This window comes from Anomalospiza imberbis, chromosome 1, assembly GCF_031753505.1.
Source record: "Anomalospiza imberbis isolate Cuckoo-Finch-1a 21T00152 chromosome 1, ASM3175350v1, whole genome shotgun sequence".
In the NCBI taxonomy this organism is placed as follows: domain Eukaryota; kingdom Metazoa; phylum Chordata; class Aves; order Passeriformes; family Viduidae; genus Anomalospiza; species Anomalospiza imberbis.
This window is the reverse complement of record NC_089681.1, coordinates 16,669,020-16,688,319: the sequence shown is the minus strand read 5'-3', so window position 1 is coordinate 16,688,319 and position 19,300 is coordinate 16,669,020. Positions and strand designations below refer to the sequence as shown.

Below are 19,300 nucleotides of genomic sequence, written 5' to 3'. Positions count from 1 at the left end.
TTACTATGGCTTTCCACCTATTAAATGCTATACATCTGCCAAGTTAGGATTTAAATTTAAATTGGGCTGTTGGAAGCTATTTCTAGACACATTTGTATCTAACTAAATGTCTGGATTTTCAGAAATTATCAGTGTAAAAGTTCTTATGAAGCTCACATTTCAATTTCATTTTGAACTTTTAAGAACCACACATAGTGCTGTGAATGATTTTGACTTCAGCATATTTTCATCCATAAAATCAGGGGAAAACAGCTTATTCAGTTGTAAGTGTAGACCCTTCCAGCTTTCCAGGAAAGAAAGCAAAAGTATATTTACATAACATTTTTTTTAATTCTCAGCTGAAAGCTTAGGTGAATATTATAGTAATAATAAAGTCCTAAAAATTAATATACTGATGTTTAATTTCTTAACATCTATATTGTGCACCATTTTGTAATTTTAGAAAATGCTAAGAAACAGTAAAATACCAAAGATTTACTTGTAAATTTAGTAGATTTATTCAAAATTAATTTATTTTGCCCAATAAATCTTTCATCATGATTGTTTAATGGATATGTTAATGCATTAAAATTACTGGAGAAGGACACACCAAAATGTCAGATTGGTAGAAAAAACCAGATGGCAGTATTTTTCGTATAATACAAACGTAAATCAAACACACTTATTGTGACTGATTTGGTAAAGTATTTTAATCCTGCGGTAGATGTTAGAATATTAAGCTCAGGAACAGATGGATAACAAAGGAATATCACAGAAACTAGCAGTATTCAAAATGGCTTTTGTTTACATAATTTATACTTTTATGAGGCTGTGGTGTTTTGGTTTGATATTTTTTTCTTGAAAAAGCTTTATCATACATGTTTATAACTCTAGGTCCTTATTTATCCTTCCAGATAAAAATGCAAGAATTAGTAAGAGAACATAAACTCATGCCCATCACTAGAATCACAAAGAGATTCCATTTTTTAATGAAACATGTGCAAGGCTGATGTTTATTTGTTCCCTAAGCACTTTGGTATGAAAGAAAAATTATATTCTATTCTACCTTAACATATCAAATTTCAGCTTAATAAAGACTCGTTTAAAATGTGATGTTAGTGGCTGGCAGGACTGTAATCGTTTTGACCTTAGCAATGAGATGGCATTATCTCTCTGTTTGCAGTTCTCAATAAGAGAAAAAGTGAACAAAAACGTGCAAACACACACGCAGAAAACATAATTTTTTAGAATACATTGAATAAAAAATGCAAGTACATAAAACTTCACTGAAAAATTATTTTGTGAGCTTGTTCACCCAAATCCATGCTAAGTTAATTTAGTGTTTTTGAAAATTCCCACATAAATTTTCATACTATTATGCTGTAGAGAAAATGAGTCTCATTATTTAACAGACTCCCTGAAAAAAAAAAGGAATTATGAAATTATTTTCACAAAGTAGAGTAGCAGCCTTTTTTTACTTGTGAAGTTTATTAAAAGATTACTAATTATTTTGCATTAATATCTGACATATACAAAACAAAACAAAGAGTGATATATTGTGATAAATTATCAAAAGTCTGAAATTGTTTCAGTATGCTGTCTTATGTAAAGAGATGTAGCAGTTATTTAAGGAATCACTACTGAACTGGTCTGGCAGCAAGAAAATAAAAAGGAAAAAAAACCTTGACAAGTAGGTGGTGCTCCATCCATCTGAAGTCTTTCCCCTAGTCGGCATGTCAGAATCTCGTTACCAACCAGTGTAAAGCCTGGTTGACACTGGTACCTTATTATGTCTCCTGTTCAGAAAAACAACACAGGGCAAAACACACAAACAAAAGAAACATTAAACAGCAATTAACTGGGACTTTTAGCTTTGAAAACATTATTGATTAATGAAGTTTCTTACCATCATATTATACAATGGGCTAAATGACCTCTGGCATAAACAGCTTTGATTAGTCTAAGAAATGTGGTAAATGAGCTTTGTGTTGCACACTGTGCTGCATCTATCACTCCTCTCTACCACATTATTTATTAGATAGTTTGCTAAGTTGTCTGGGTTTGACTAATGCTATGTGAACCAAATGTCCACAGAGCTTTAAGCAATATAATTTATAGGATAACCATTATGGAACGAAATAAAGGTCTAAGATCAAGTCAGTAATTCATACAATCCTGAGGGAAAAAAAATTAAATAGCAAATGGATTTGTTGATGCTATCGAGATCTGACACTTGAAAAGAAGACATTTCCATTTTTTAATTAAGAAACCAAAAATTCATACAATTTTATATACCAATAAAAGTAAAAAACTGCATATCCCAGCAGTTCTCTTTGGCCCATAGTACAGAGAAAAAAAAAAAAGTAATTTGCCTTTGTGACCATATAACTCATCATATATTGGTGCATATACTAAAAAAATTATTTTCTTTGCCATCACATGAGCCAAACTAGCTCACCAGACATCTGAAATCAGATCATAAATGATATTTCTTTGAAGTATAGGTGGCTAAGTAATATTATTAACATGTCTCAGAAAGTCAATGTCATCCCCTTCTCTGATCCTCATAACTTTTACAAATTTGATTTTACTTTTTAGGTCACAGAATCTTAATTCTAGCACAGAATATACCATTTTCTACATGTTTTCTTATGGGTTTTGTTTGTTTGTTTCAGTGTAAAATAATGTTTTATATTAAATACTATGAAAAATGTATCTTGAAATTAGGTCAATTACAAAGAGTTATTGTATTACTTATGTGTTATCTCTGAAACATGGATGGGATTCAGGATGCTTAAGGAAGAGGAATGATTTCTTAAAAAATGTATTTTCAAATAAAAATCTAAAATATTACAAATACGATTTCCATTCTGAAAAGCACCCTGTGCACAGTAAGTTTATTTCGTAAACAAATTGTGTGCTTTTATTTTATTTTGTTTTAATATTACCTATTTCAAATTCGTCATCCTCAGCTAGAATTTCAGCATTTGGTATATTTGCTGGAGGCTGGCAGACACGGAGCTGATAGGCTATAAACAGGAACAAAGCACAGTTGACATTCTCAAACATAGTTATCATAGCCATGAAATAACAGATTTAATATCCACATTAGCGGAATAAACATAAAAACTCAATTTATATTGAAACTTTCAAAACAATCAAAATAAAGGAAATGAAAACATTGGACATTGTGTCTGCATTCTCAATTAGCTATTTAGTTTTAGTGGTGAAATCTTCTTTATAAATAACATAAGAAGTTTAGAAGTGGTTGCCAATTTTATCACTTGAGCAATTCCAGTCAAAAATATTTTTGCATTTTCAATCATTGCTTTGCATGGTTTTCTTTTCATGATACAATTTTACTTTTGAACTCATCCACTTTTGAAATTTTGCAATAAATACAAGTTTTGGAATCCCGAAGATTCTACACAGAGGCATAACTAATGGACAGAAGCATTTTGAATGTGAAATTTCCTAATAAATAAACAGTTGTGGAGTACACATAACCTGTAGATAGTATCAGAGAATAATCCTGCTTTCAAAATTTTCATTTGAAGTTTGACACGAAATAATGTTCTGAGATTTAGCACATGATGCAGCAGCCAGGCAAGGTAACCACATCAAATAAATTAAAAATAAATAGGAAGTGTATGTAGAAGTGGTATAGACTGATTTTTTTTCCCCCAGAGATCCAATGAAAATGGGCCCATGTTTGGAGACAGACAAAATACAACCTGATCTTAATACAATCAGGACATAAATCTGACAAAAGAAATCACTTTGACATATTTTTTACCTACAGTGGAGTCTTCCCTGTGTTAAAGTGTACGTTCAGGATGAAGTACGCTTGGTTTTCATTAATATTACATTTTCATACAGCATTGGTTTATAGCATTTCTCTTCAGCACAAAATACCATCTATTTATAGCAGATGACAGTTCAGCTTCAGTAATACACATTCTTGGTTGCTTCATGTGATTGGATCCTTTAGTACTCTAATTGGTCAAACTTTTGAAAATCACAAAATTTATACTGTAAATAAGACCTTTTGTTACTAATGAGTCACCCTTATTTGATATCTTCTTATTACACTCCTTTTCTGCAGTCAGGTAATGAAGATCTACTTAAATCAGTCAGTCAGAAAGCCAAACCAATAAAACACACCAATTAAACATGAAACAGCTGTGCTGTTTATATCTTAAGAAAAATAATAATAAAAATCATGAACATAATTAAAAATTGATTTAATAAAGAACTCCTACAATTTATCTCAAATGTCTCTCATTTTAGGGTATCAGGAGTATCATTAATTTTAATAGAAAATTATTTATTTTAAATAAATTTTACTCCTTGCATTCATTTGACTCCTTGACTGCCTTTCCTTTATTACTATAATTTTTGTTCAGATATGATCACGGACTCAAAGATACAGAGAGATTTATTTATCTTGACAGCATTAGTACAAAAATAGTTTTAAGTTTCTTTATAAGTAATCTTTGTGCTGCTCAGTTTGCATCTTTATTGCGCATTAGGGCCCACACATGTGTATGACAATTTTCACAACAAAAGAAACAAGTAAGAGGAGATCTTTAGAAACACTTTAATACTAGCAAATTACTAAACCAGAAGAAATAGCCTCAAGTTACTCCATATGAGATTGGATATTACTAAAAATGTGTTAACCGAAAGGGTTGCCAAGCACTGGAACAGGCTGTCCAGGGAAGAGGTGGAGTCACCATCCCTGGAAGTATTTACAAGACATGTAATGTGCTAATTATCAACATGGTTTAGTGGTAGAATTGGCAGTCTTGGGTTCATAGTCGGACTTGATGATCTAAAAGGTCTTTTCCAATCTGAATAATTCTATGATTCCATAAGCATTTTAGCATATGTTTGGTCATATATTGACATATTAGTAGATATATATGGATTCATTAATTAATACAAAATGTCATTTTGTCCTTTGCAATTTGTTATATGCAATATAGATGCCAAGATTTGGAATGGAAATTCTGATTCCTCTCTGCCTAGCCCTGCTGGGGTCTCTACGCCACAATCAATTGCTCATGGTTTTTTTTTTCATTATAGACTTTATGTATTTTTCTGTTTTGTTTTGCTTAGCTTAAAGCTCCTTTAATCCCATCAATTCTGTCTATCTATATTCACCACTGTCTTTAATAAGTCAAAACCAAAGTCTTCTAGTCACAAAACTGGACCAGGATCCAGAAAACAGGATGTAGTCTGTTCGTGTTTCCTAGGATGTTCAATCCAATGGGCATTCACAAAGCACCTAAACCCACCCTTACTTCTCAATCTGTTTCCTTGTAATTATAGAAATGTACAAGACACTTGGACACAGAGGGTCTGGATGACTACAAAATGAGGTAGAATTCAGTGAATTAATTTATACACATTTTCATTCAATCAGTATTTAATTCAAGTTAATTAACATTAACTACATTATTTAGCTCACTATCATTGAACTATATAGTGTAGTAAAGAACATATCATAGGTATAGTTCACTATTACTGGCATCTCTACAAAAAGAAAACTTACTCCAAAATATGCAAATGTCAAAAAGAAATTTAATGTTCCCCCAAAACACTTAGGTTTCAAATGCTTTTTAGAAGCATTGTAAAAAGTAAAACTATGTGCACCTTGAACTTTAGGGTCTTGATGCTGCCTTCTTTGTTCATGTCTCATCATAGTGCAATCTTTTTATTTTTGCTTGAATAATAGTAAGTTTTAATATCTGGTCAAGAAAATAACTTATTTTCATCATTCATGTTAGTCTTTCATATGTTTACATTACCCTAGTAGCGGTCAATCATATTAATAATAGCAACTCTTCTTAGAAAAAACAACTGATTTTTTTTATGCCTTGTCTTCCTACAGTGACCAGTAAAAACAGTGAAAAAGTTTCATTTGTCACACTTACCATGATAACTAAGTACAAAGAAGCCACTGGTAGTAAAGTCACTGTGAAACTTTATCAGAATCTGATTGGAAGTGCTATAGACTGATTCTAGTGCAGTGTTGCCACTAAATTGTCCAATTTGAGGGGAAGTTTGGTCTGGTCCATCCCTAAGAAAAACAAACAGAATAAATTTTTTGTTTATTTTCTTTATTTCTTTGCTTCAAAAAATTAATATGATTTCTCCAAATTTTAAGTGATTGCAGTAAATTTTCCCTAGATTAGGCTAAAAGGCATGATACAACTAAAATAAGATAAAACAGACACAAGCGCTGAAGACCTTCCTGTATGTAGACTGAATACTAATTCAACCACCTATTGAAAGTCAAATTCTTATTTTCTAATAAAAATTTCAGCCAACTCAAAATTACGGACTTTGTGATTGTACTTCATCTACTTGCCATACAACCTCTGATCACATTTTTGTATCTATGCTTTCAAATATGGCTATCAGAAAAAATATAAAACTAATAACTGCTCGTGTCCTCCAGTTTTTCGAATCTGATAATTTCTAGGAAATTTAAGAGATAAATAGTGCTGTTATAATTAATTAATAACATAAATTAAAAAGACAAGAATGAATATTGGCTTTAGCAAAAATAAACCCAAAATGCTCACAGACTACTGAATACAAGATTCCCCTTGAAACCTGGATGTTGACATTAATAAATGAACATTTTATTTGCAATTCTTATTCTAAGTTACTTTTAGATATGCTCTGTTGACAGCATTTTTTAACGTAGGTTTTCCCGCCTAATTAACAGTTTTAATGTTATTATTTATAGTTTATAGTATGTATGGCTAGATAAGAACTGATTTAAAGTTTTGTTTTTATGAGTGATTCAAAGTTTTCTCAATCAATGTGCTGCTGTGTTATGAATTTTATAAATTTTTTGACTCAGATAGTGTCATGGTTTACCACTACAGGTAGGAATTAATATAATTATTGGTAGCTTTAACCAAAACTGAGTATGATATGCAGCTGATAAATTTCTTGAATCCTTCTTCATATGAATGTACTGATATTATTTTGTACTATTTATTATGATTTAGACAATACATGTAATGCTCGAAAGATCATTACTACCTTATGGAGTAGTAGTATTCTGGAGTAGAGTATTTCTATTGAAATACTCATTTCAATAGAAAAATTGAAACAAATTTAGTACTAAACAACAGTGGAACAGCACAGATACAAGAGTATTAAATGTTCATCCTTGCTTCCTTCCAGATTAGAATTGTCAAATAGTAAGCATTAGATGTTTTAATTTAAAGTTATTTTTTCAATAGTTATTAGCATAATAAATTTAAAAAATCAAAATAAAAATATGGATATATTTTATTTTGAAAATTTTGTAGCAATATGTTTGTCCAATTTATGGCACATTGAACCTTTCCCTTCTTTTTTATCAGGGAAATTGTATGTTTGGAAGCATTTGAATTGCGAATCAAATAAGGGTTTTTTGCATTGGAAACTGCTATGAAATTTTTGATCTGCACTATAAATAAAAAGTATCTCAGAAATGGTATAGGCTACATAATTAAATAGCCATCATGTATATAATACATTTTTTACACATGTGTACAAATGAGGACTAAAGCCATTAAATGTCTTGAAATATGTGGTAGAGGGATTAATGTGATAGGCTGCTGCTGAGAGTCATCATGCAGAGCCATGACAGATGTGGGTGGATCCAAGTACACAGAGAATAGAATTTGTTTACAGTTATTGTTAGCTTAATTGATTTTTTCACAGCCGAATACAAAAAGAGTCTCTCATTTGATGTACTTTTGAGAATAAAAGAAACCAGCTTGGAAGAAATGAATGAAGTGTTGCCCTACTTTAATTTCTAGTAGTCCTTTTCTAAAACACTAATACATTCATCTAAACTCCTTATCGCTCCTTTCTTAAGTGTTATTTCTCTTGATTTTTGATGAGCTATTATAGCATACCTCTGTATGCTTTTCTTTGTTGACAAACTGAGAAACACTATTATTGTTTTTGATTTCTTGTCCAGGGTTATCTAGAGAATGGTCCATTGGAAAACATGGATTGGTGCAACTCAGTCATTTCTCCTAGAGAGAACACCAAGTTTCAAGGGGAAAATCCCAAATCTTTTAAATTCATATTTGGTTATATAGTGCTACATGAAGATTAAACAAAATCCAAAAGTGTTTTCTTACCAGACAGTTATGAAATCATATATTGGCTCTGTTTGGAGAACTGTGAAATTGATGTAAATTCCGTTCCCAGGTGGTACTCTTACAAGCCAGAAGCAGTCTTGAAAATTTGGATACTCATCAGGGTATCCTGGAGAGTATATGGTGCCATTCATTGCAGTTATGTTTCCTCCACACAGAGCTATAAAAAAGACACTCTTTGAAAATAGCCAGTAAATGCTTCTTGCATTCTACTTAGAATATATAAAAGCTCTAGTTTTGAACACATTTGGTACATTAAACTTCATTGCATATGACCATTCCTGTGCAAAGAAAACAGATTTATTCAGCTTTGTGCAGCGTCAGAAGTATATTTTGACAGTATTTGTCAAATATAAAAGTAAAAAAAATAATAATTCTAATGTAACAAATACTATCAGAAGTGAAATTAAAGAAATATATATACATATAGGGGGAATTTCCCTGCCCAATTGAAAATTACTTTGTTAGGGATTTGTGTAACCTCCAGCTACAAATTAGCAACAAATCACACTAATTGTTTTCATGTATGGTCACAAGAAGACAGCCAAAAAAATTAACACATGAAAGAAGACACATACAAGTTTGAGGGGTAGGTGAAGATTAGAGGGGAACTTCAAAATTAAAACATTGTGTCCAACAGTATGAATAGCAATTTTGCATTCATGGATATAAATTCTGGTACATAAAGTAAGAGTCCTTTCTGTAATTCATGTCCAAGAGTGCTAATTTTAGACATCATACAGTGCAAGAGTGACCATACAGATTCTGGACTTTCCTAACTGTATTTCTGGAAAACTATTAGTCCAAACTAGATTATTTTCTGCATAAAGATTTCAGATGTATGTTGAATATGACACCACCCAGTTATTACAGAAGAGAAATGTTATACAAACTTAGCTCTGGAAAAGTAAGCAAAGCTTAAAATTGTATAATTTGCTTTAGTTTGCATACATTTATTTTGCCCACTCCACCCCACAAGGTGCATGGTATGGCAACACAGATTTTCTAAAATATGTTTAAAAATCTTTAACCAGAGCAGTTTTGACATATAGGTTTAACATATAGGAATTATGCATTGTTTGTATTTAGCAAAAGCATATGTTATGGTGTATGTTTATAAACTTTCGTGCTGAACTGTAGGGTAAGAAGTGATGCACAGTGACACTTCAACCATTCAGACTCAACAGCTTGGGCACTGCTTTTCTTCAGCTTTAACCTTAAAAGCCCAAGGGGGTTTGAGTAGTACAGACAGAAATGGTTTTGCAATCAGCTCTTAGGGGAGTGAAGACATGGTCTGATGGCTGTCAGAGAACAAGACTAGGAAAAGGAGAGGGAACAGAATCCAAACACGTTAAAGCAAGGGAGATGAGTTAAGAAGGGTGAGAGAGTGTTAGATGATGCTGAGCACATATTAGGTGCATGGGTATGCAAGAAGAGAACAAAACTGTTTAAACAGAAGCAGGTTTAGTCATATTTAATTCAAACTGTCTGCTTCAAGAAGTCTGAGGAATTAAAAAAGCCTTGGTATATCTTGTCTTACAATAAAGACATTAAAGTAAATACAAATTTAAGACATGCTGCGTATTTCTAGTACTAGGCATACACAAAAAAGCCAACTTCATGTTAATGCTTTTGAACAAAATCTTTTATCTTAAATAAAACTGAGTGAAACTAGAAGATAACTCATTATCATTTTCCTGCAACAATAAAACAAAAAAACAAACAAACAAACAAACAAACAAAAAACCTCAAAAATATCTGTAGCATATCAAAATGTCACAAACCCTTTATTAAAAATACCACAGTAAGTATCAGCACAAAACCCCATGTAATTTAAGAAATTTGTCTAGGAGCTGAGTAGTGTTGACAGTCTGTAATCATGCAGCAAACATGCATCTTAGATCTCTATTATCAAGGTGGTAGATTTTTTTTTATCTTCATTTTTCATATGAAATTAAGTAGAAACAAAGAACATTCACCTACTGTTCAGGAACTTCATCAAAATTGATACTCAGAGAAACAACATGCTTTGGACATCTTAGAATTTGCAAATTAAATTATTGCCTTCAATAAGGTATTTCAAAGAAACAGAATCCCTGCATTCAATAAATTGTTTTGATTTTGGGGCACAGAAAATACAGCTAGAACTAACAGGAAAAGTTAAGTGCTTAGCAGGTATGACATGAACTATGAAAGCATTACTATTCCACAAGATCCAGAAAATAGGTGGAGAAACTTAAGTATAATGAATTAACTTCTTCCCTTTTCAAAAAAAGCAGACAATGTAGGTGTCATCTGTCTTTTATATTATAAGGCTTCCCCTTCTGAATTCAGTACCAGTTAGGTCCTAATTTAGCTACCACATCCCCCCGAAATTCCTAAGGCTCATTTGAGTCCAGCAGGAATTTTGAATAATGAGGCTTCTCATTTAAGTATCTAAATTTGGGTATATGGTGCACGATATAATGAAAAAATCCAGAAAACAGGGGAGCTTTTTATTTTCTATTTGGGTGGATGCATTTGGCTTTGTAGGTTTTTTGGGGATGAGGTTCTGTTGTGTTGTTGATGGGGGTTTTTATTCGGGCATTTCTCTCTTACATGATCATGAGGATCCCATTCTCAATGCTTTTTCACCATTCAATATAGAGGGAAACTAAGCCTTTAAGTGGAGGACTGACATTCTTTGGCCTGCTGCTTAGAGACAGGTTCCTTTCAGCATAGCTAGGGAAGAGATAAACACTTCTACAGAACCATCACAGTAATTCTCCTTAAAATTATAGCTTGAATGTCTCCTTAAAATTATAGCTGTGTGCAAGTCACAGTTCCTTGAATCTTCTTTTTTATTTCAAGCACAAGTGAAAAAAACAAATGTAAAAGGTTAAAAAAAAGTAATTAAAAAAAAAAATCCCATTCAGAAAAAACACATGTACAAACGATTTCATGGAGCACTGGCTGGAGGACAATTTCATTATAGACCAACTTTAATATTTCTTTCTAACTGATAAGAAAGATTATAAGTGGCCAGAATTGGTAAATTCAACTTCTGAATCCTTTTTTCTTAATTTAGTCCACAGTTTTTACTGTGTTGCCTCACCTAGTTTAAAAGCAGCATGGGTCTCCACATTCCAGAATTAAAGCTTAACCTTCCAAAAATAAACTTATTATCTAGGATAAGCTTTCAGAGATTTCATATCATAAAACATTTCAGCTTCTCTGCTAAAATTTTAATGGGCAAAATCGAATACTTCCTTTGCAAAGACCACACTCTAAAAATACGGGCCACTGTAAATCAAAAATCTGAAATTACTTCAGTTAACAGTCTTAGGAAGAATTTCTAATGATGAAGGTTTTATAGATCACTTGGAACATACCTTCACATCTGGGGAGAGGATGATTCCAATTGCGGCTGATGCCATGAAGACAAGTCAGAGCTGAATTTCCAATCAGTGTGTAGCCAGGAAAACACTCAAATGAAATAGTTTGTCCCACAGTAAAGTCACTTCCAATAACAAAACCATTACGAAATGGTCGAGGATCAGGACAGCTTTGTAGCTGATATGCTGAAATAAATAATAGTAATGGTGGAAAAATCAGTAAAATAAAAATTCTGATTGTCTCAAAAATAATAGATTTTAATTAGAATAAAATTAAAAGTCATGGACAGCCCATATGTTGGGAACTAAAGTTCCTTTATGGTGGTGATCAAATTTTACACCTGGAGAAGTATGGTGAAACTAGCTACGCTTTTGTGCTGCTAAATAACATTTATTTTTGCTGTTTGAAGATACTATTCTGAGATAGATTAAGTGTTTTTCTGATCTAATAGGAGTTGTCAGGTTTGACATTTTTTTGTTTAAGGAAAAAGAGAAATAAATATGTCTATACTTTTATTTATTTTCTCCAGAAGAACTAAAAGGCTCTATATTGAACTAGAATATCAAAGACTTTATAGTGAACAAGTTTGTGAACTTTATAGTGAACAAATTTGAAAACAAGCTTTTCTCACACATCTTGGTGATTTTTTCCAAGAAGATTTGAAGCATTGTCTTCTTATTACCAATGTGAGAACAAATAAGCTGTGTACTGTCTGAAGTATAAGAATTTTGGCCACAAAAATCCCCTCCAATGTTACAAGCTGGGGACAGTGTGGCTGGACAGTGTTCAGGTGGAAAGGGACCTGGGGGTCCTGTTTGACAGCCGATTGAATATGAGCCAGCAATGTGCCCTGGTGGCCAAGAAAGCCAATGGCATCCTGGCCTGCACTAGGAATTGTGTGACCAGCAGGAGCAGGGAGTCATTCTTCCTCTGTACTCAGCTTTGGTGAGATCACATCTTGAGTGCTGTGTCCAGTTCTGGCCCCTCAGTTTAAGAAGGACGTTGAGATGCTTGAGCGTGTCCAGAGGAGGGCAACAAAGCTGGTGAGGAGCTTGGAATACAAACCCTATGAGCAACGTTTGAAGGAACTGGAGTTGTTTAGCCTAGAGAAAAGGAGGCTTAGAGGTGACCTTATTGCTCTTTACAACTTCCTGAAGGGAGGTTGTAGACAGGTGGGGGTCGGTCTCTTTCTCCAGGCAGCAACTGACAGAACAAGAGGACACAGTCTCAAATTACATCAGGGAAGGTTGGATAGGTTGGATATTAGGAAAAAACTTTTCACCAAAAGAATAATAAAATATTGGAATTGTCTTCCCAGAGAGGTGGTAGAATCACCATCTCTGGATGTGTTTAAGAGACTGGACATGGAACTTGGTGCTATAGTCTAGTTGAGATGTTAAGGCATAGGTTGAACTTGATCCTAGAGGTCCCTTCCAACCTCATTATTCTGTGATTTTGTGATTCTGTAATATCATGTTGTATATGTTTGAAAGAATCAGTTCTGTCTTCTGTGGTTAAAACCAGACAGAAAAAAAGAAAAGAACTTACCAGTGTTTTAACAAATGACAGGATCTCCAAAATTATTACTGTTACTATTAATAGTATATGGTCTTAGGTTTTTACTGTCCTTAGCACTTTAGGCCACAAATTGACTTTTTCTTCAAAAGGTAATTATTTTTAAAGTGGCTCACTTCCAGAATGTTACACAGAGTTCAAGTCAATTTGGACTTGTTACTATTAAAAGAATAATAGGGGACTGCTCTAATGCAAAATCTCTATAAATCACTCTTAGGTGTTATTCATATAATGAAAACAGGTCTACTTTAAAATACACATTTAACCTTTTTTCACGAACAGTGGTGATCTAATCCCTTTTAAATGAAAATGCAATTCTATAAATAGAACTATGATCTCATGATCTTCACCAGCTCAGCATGACCTACTTGGGTACAAAAGAACAAGAACCTTCAGGGAAATGGTGAACTAGGAAATAAAATGGATTTGGAGATTTTTGGGTTGGCATTAATTTGCACAAACCTACATCCATCCAGTAATACAAAACAGTTTTTAGAAGTATATCTTCCAGAACTCATTACACAAAATTAAAATTCCAGTATGCTTCTAAACATTGAATAGAGGTGTTTCTTTTGTAAAAGCATGCAATGTAAATTAATATGCCAGTCAGCTTCAGATATTGGTAATTATCTGTTTGCTGACATTTGACCTGATTTTAAAGAAAAAATATGCAATTAATTGTTTTTTTCATCTTAACTTTCTTCAATCTTCTGTTTTATCTCAATGTTTAAAGCTTGGCACTGAAGCACATAAAACCTTTCATATTTATTTTTAGAAATCCTCAAAACCCCATAAAATCTTTAATAGCCACCTTGTTCTCTCATAATAATGTCCAAATCTCACCTTGATATACAATATGAAATCCTTGTTTGTTCTGTGAGTAATCACTGTGAAAGTATAGGCTGGTTTCATGAGTTGTGCTGAACAGAGAGGCTGGTAGCTGAGGGCCACTTAGTCTCCCAATAACAGTGCTAGTTTCTGTAGATCCACTCCTAACTTCTAAGTAATCGTGTATGGTCTCCGTTGAGAAATTCAAAAATTGCAAATGGACACCTGAAAAACATTGTCAGTAAATAAACACCACTAGAACCAAAACCAGGAGGGAAAATAAAGTGTGTATATCTTACACTGATAATTGCAGAAAACAACCAGGTGCTACCTGGCAAGCATCTGTGTATTTCGCAGTCCTGACGTGTGTGGGGCTGCACATCTGCCAGAAAACTTTAAATTGGAGTAGGTGGTGAGCAGAAAGGCCTCGGATCCAGCTCAGGGTACCAGGCAGGCAGAACCTCTGCTGGTACCGCAAGGACTTGTGAAAGCAGAGTGCATGGGGAACACATGCGAGTGCTCCACACACTCACTCTGGTCTATAATAGTTATGGTGACAGCAATTTCTGATTATTTGGTTCATTAAGGAATAGGAAGGCAGCTGACTATCCATTAGAAAGTTATCTCTCCTAACCAGGTGATGGATTACAAAAATTATGCAGCATGAGTAGAAAATTCTATGCACTGAATAGTTACAGGGCTCTTAAACATTTTCCTGTTTATAACATATTTCTATCTAAGTTACAACCAAGAAAAACTTTGTGCTGATTGTTTTTGCCAGAAACTCCAGTAGGACTCAGTCATCTTTCTAATGAAACTACTGCATTATCATGCCACAGTTGCAATAGATCCAGACAAAATACAATCTCATGTAAAACTGAAAGTAAAAGATATAATGTCAGATAAATTATTGAAAGTCGTGAATAGTTCTGTAACTCCTGAACTGTAATACCTAAATAGTGTTTCTCACTGTCTTTTAGAACTTTTCCCCAGATACCATGCAAAGTTTATGAAAGATTTTCTGAAGCATGAAACATTTTATATGCAAGTTAGCTGCATAATTAAATTACACTTACCCTGATAATTTCTGTCTTGCTTTATCTAAAGAGAGTCTATAAGTGATAAGAAAGCTTTTTAAGTGTCATTCTTTGACTTTGTCAGCCTTCCAAATATTTCATATATAGAGAATCAAGCTGTATTCAATCTTTGCTCTTTCTCTGTCATGATATTTTGGCCTTTCATTTGATCCTGTGAACCATACACTTTTCCAAATTTTAAGCCATCATTAATAATGGCCAGCTCATATGATCTTGCTGTCAGTTCTTTCCTCTTTCACCAACTTTCTTTGATACAAAAGTAGAAATATATTTTCACAAATCATCCTGCTCTCTGTATTGCGCTGTCTTTCTCTTCAAGTTTCTGAACCATATGAATCTTCAAAAGTATTTATCCATTGCTCTGCCAGTAGTACCTGCCTTTATTTGTCTGAGACTTCAGCTTGTTAGACAGATTTTTTTTTTTCTATGCCTTTTTGCAGTTTGGACATCCTGCTTGAAAGAGTAGCTAATATATTTATATATGCACAGTGTCCTTGGTAAAAACATTACACCATTAGCTAATATACAGTGGAGAAGCATATGCTATGTAACTTATAACTGCGAGAAAGTCTTCCTAAAAAGAGTTAAACAAATGAAAGTATATGAAAGGTTCCCATGATGGTATTTTTGAGTTTTTTCTATTTACTCCACAGAAGAGCTGGATGTGTTTCCATTAGATCAGAGTCACAGCATCACTAAAACCAGTTTTAGCCATCACTTCTTACAATATAATTTTTTTTTTCAGTGAAATTTTATTTTAATATTCAATTTAATTTCAAACATATCTCAAAAAAGGTAAAAAACATCAAGCATATTTCAATCTGTGCATTCCCTAGTTTTCTAGTAGAGACTGAATAATTTCATTTTCCTATACATGAACTGGAAAACAGTTCATAAATCCAGTGAATAAACTTCAGTTGGTACAAAGCAGTTCAGAACTATTGATTTTGGTAGTTAAACTTACTTATCCAAGAAAATGTTTCAGTAGTTGAGTCTCCTGCCTAATGGAAGTCAAACTAAAAAATTTGTTAATAACATAGTGTGTAAATAGCAGTCTGAAGAGTTAAGTTAGAGTTATTGGACACATAAGCCTGGCAGAATGCAAGCAAAGAAAACGGAGTAAGGAGTCAGTACAGGAAGAGAGACAGGATAGCAGTAAAGTGAGGGAAGAGGCAGATGCCAATGTATTTGGGATAAAAAGACAGCAGGTTCTGAAAGCAGGTGAACATACCATGTTATTAAATTTGAAATTTAAGAAATATTTCAGATTTTTATTTCTTCTTTATTAGCAAATGTCTTTGGAATCATCTGTCAAAATATTCTGTTCCCTTATATCACTGCATATTCTTTTTTCCTGTGGATTTGATCCAGAAATAATGCGCCTACTACTGCTATAATTTTTTTGATAACATAAGAAGCAGAAATCTATTTGTGATTCTAGACAGGACTGTGACTCACAATGAGGAACTACAAATTGTCCCATCAGGCTATCTAAAAATTCAGGTAGTGGCAGAGTTAAAGTGTCAATGTTATTTCTATAAAATGCTAACTCAAAAAAATAATCAATTATTGACTGTAATCTTGTGTGTTTTGAACAAAATGAAAATAAACAAATTGGGTTCTATATAGAAATCCCTATTTTAATATAATGAATTTCCCCCAGATAAATTTGGTTAAATTAATTTTATAGAACATTTAATATTTTTCAATATAAACAACCCATGCAGAACAATTGGCTTTCATATAAATCATAAGTTAACTAGGCTCATGGGATTTCTAATCAAAAATACCACAGAATTGATTTTAAAAAGAGGAGGGAAAGAATCTGAACGTATGCAAAAGAGAATGCTATTTGAAATGTCACACTCATCCTGGAAGACCCAGAGATTCTGTATCATCAAGAATATGGCAGAAGAGGGCAAGTATAAAATAAAAAACAACAAGGCCTGTCTAAGAAAACCAACATATTAAACTAGCATATTAAGAAAAAAAAAATCCAAGTGTACATGCTCCTTAAAAAAGTGCCACGTGTTAAAAAATTAGATAGGATAACTCTACTGGCTAGCTTCAAATAAAGATTTCACAATAAAATATGCATAGGATTCCCCAAAGTCGCTCAAGGTGTTAGCCAATGTAATTAAAATGCAGATAGTACCTATACAAAACCTTAGTGAAATAAGAGAAGTTCTAGTGACTTGAAAAAGTCTGAATATATACTCGTCTTTAAGACAATAAAAAGGACCTGAGAAATGGCAACTACAGGTTCGCTGCAGTCCTTGGAAAAAATATGGAACTGGCTTTTTTGGAGGCAATTTCCAAACATATAAGAGACAAAAAGACACTTAGGAGCATTAATTATGGATTTTCTAACAGAAAATAACAGTTAATCAACCATTGTAGCCTTCTATTATTAAACTGACAAAGGGAGAAAAGTGTATATAATATACTTTCACCCTACTATGGCTTTTGACTCGGTCTATAACGTTCTCATCTGAAAGATGAACATATATGAGCTTGATGAATGGAAAGGAAGTCAGTTAAAAATTAGCATAACTTTGAGGCTCCAAGGGTGATAATCAGCCATTCAATGGTTGGCAGCCAGTAACAAGCACATGTTTCTGTGGGTTGCTATGGTAGCTTACCCTGGTTTATGCCATCAGAAGAGACTTAGAAAATGAGAATGCATCCTCAACAAACGTGTGGAGGATACTAAACTATGGATGGCTTATGGATGATATATTAAATGGCACAATTTTTGTCTGAAGAACACTAAAAAACTTATGGACAGTAAATAAATGCTTCTTAAAGGTTTGCACAAGAAGAGGTGCAAAATTCTACATCTGGAGTACAACATCCTTATCTGTTACAGGCTGGGGTTTTATTAGGTGACTAGCAGCCCCAGTAAGACAGTTGCACCAGTCGTGGGATTGATCCAGTGTTTCTGACAATTCTACTCTGAGTGGGAAGTTTGAAAGCTTTAAGTGGGAGGCTTCTACATTTCTATGCTGCTATGAGTTTCACCCAGGATATACAAAGAAGCTTAATGATAAATTAATGCTTAATTAAAATGTAGCTTTAACTTCTAAATTGACTTGGTGTGAAATACTCATGAAAGCTATTTTTTTGTTGGGTTTATGATTTCACAAAAATAGAAATCAGTCTTGTAAAGTTAGAAAATTGTGCTGAATTCTAATTTTGTCTTTATCAAACAATTTTGTCTTTATCAGAAAGTTTTGACATATATTAAATGAAAACCCAAGAAATTTGTAGCTTTTCTATTTTAAATCTTTCTTTTAAGACTTTGTTAACTTTTTCAAATGAATTATAATTACTTTTGGTTTTTTGCTGGCATAAAGAACAGCGATATTTTAAAATCTATGTTCAGTGTTTTACACCCATAAACAAGCAATTTTAAATCCATAAAACAACACATACCAAACCCAATAGGCAGTTTTATTGTCCATGTGCAATCCAAACTGCTAGGATAGTTACCAGGAAACCCCGGACTGAGAATCACTCCACTGAAGTCCGACATGCCACCACCACATTGTGCTAAAAACAAAACAAAACAAAACAAAACAAAACAAAACAAAAATTTCAGAGGAGTGAAATGAGCAAAAGATTAATCCATAACATTGAAGATCCTTAGAGCATTATTAATATAATAATACCTAGGGTTATGTTTAAACAAATACACAAACATATCTTTACCACTAAATATCTGTTAGAAATTAATTTACAGGTAGGTACCTTGCAAACTTGTATCTGAATTGAGTAGATTTTAACTTGGGGGATACATGCACCCAAAATAGAACAGATTACAGAATCTCAGAATCATTTAGGTTGGAAAAGACCACCAATATTATTGACTCCAACCTCTGACTGATCATCACCTTGCTCATTAGACTATGGCACTAAATTCCACATCCAGCCACTTCCTGAACACCCACAGGGGTAGTGACTCCACCATATTCCTGGGCAGCCCATTCTGTGAAGAAATGATCTGAAATTCCTGACCACCTTTCCCATTAAGAGATTCTTCCTGATGTCCAACCTGAACCTCCCCAGGTGCATCTTGACGCTATGCACTCTCATCCTGTCAGTGGCTGCCTGGGAGAAGAGACCAATCCCACCTGGCTACAGCCTCCTTTCAGGGAGCTGTAGAGAGAGATAAAGTCTCCCCTGAGCGTCCTTTTCTCCTGGCTAAACATCCCCATCTCGCTCAGCCACTCCTCATGAGGCTTATGCTTCCACCAGTGTCATTTCCCC

General features: G+C 33.4%; 1 protein-coding gene across 3 annotated transcripts in view; it reads right to left on the bottom strand.

The window, feature by feature from the left end:
• Positions 1-19,300, bottom strand: part of CSMD3 (CUB and Sushi multiple domains 3) — a 586,072-nt gene that overhangs the window by 82,567 nt on the left and 484,205 nt on the right. For all 3 annotated transcript variants that reach the window (XM_068182735.1, XM_068182715.1, XM_068182726.1), the window contains 7 exons: positions 18,467-18,583; positions 13,950-14,159; positions 11,528-11,716; positions 8,139-8,316; positions 5,919-6,064; positions 2,928-3,008; positions 1,662-1,775 (listed from right to left, as the gene is read on the bottom strand). In XM_068182735.1, the coding sequence (XP_068038836.1) occupies positions 1,662-1,775; positions 2,928-3,008; positions 5,919-6,064; positions 8,139-8,316; positions 11,528-11,716; positions 13,950-14,159; positions 18,467-18,583 (1,035 nt within the window). The remainder of the gene's footprint in view (positions 1-1,661; positions 1,776-2,927; positions 3,009-5,918; positions 6,065-8,138; positions 8,317-11,527; positions 11,717-13,949; positions 14,160-18,466; positions 18,584-19,300) is intronic.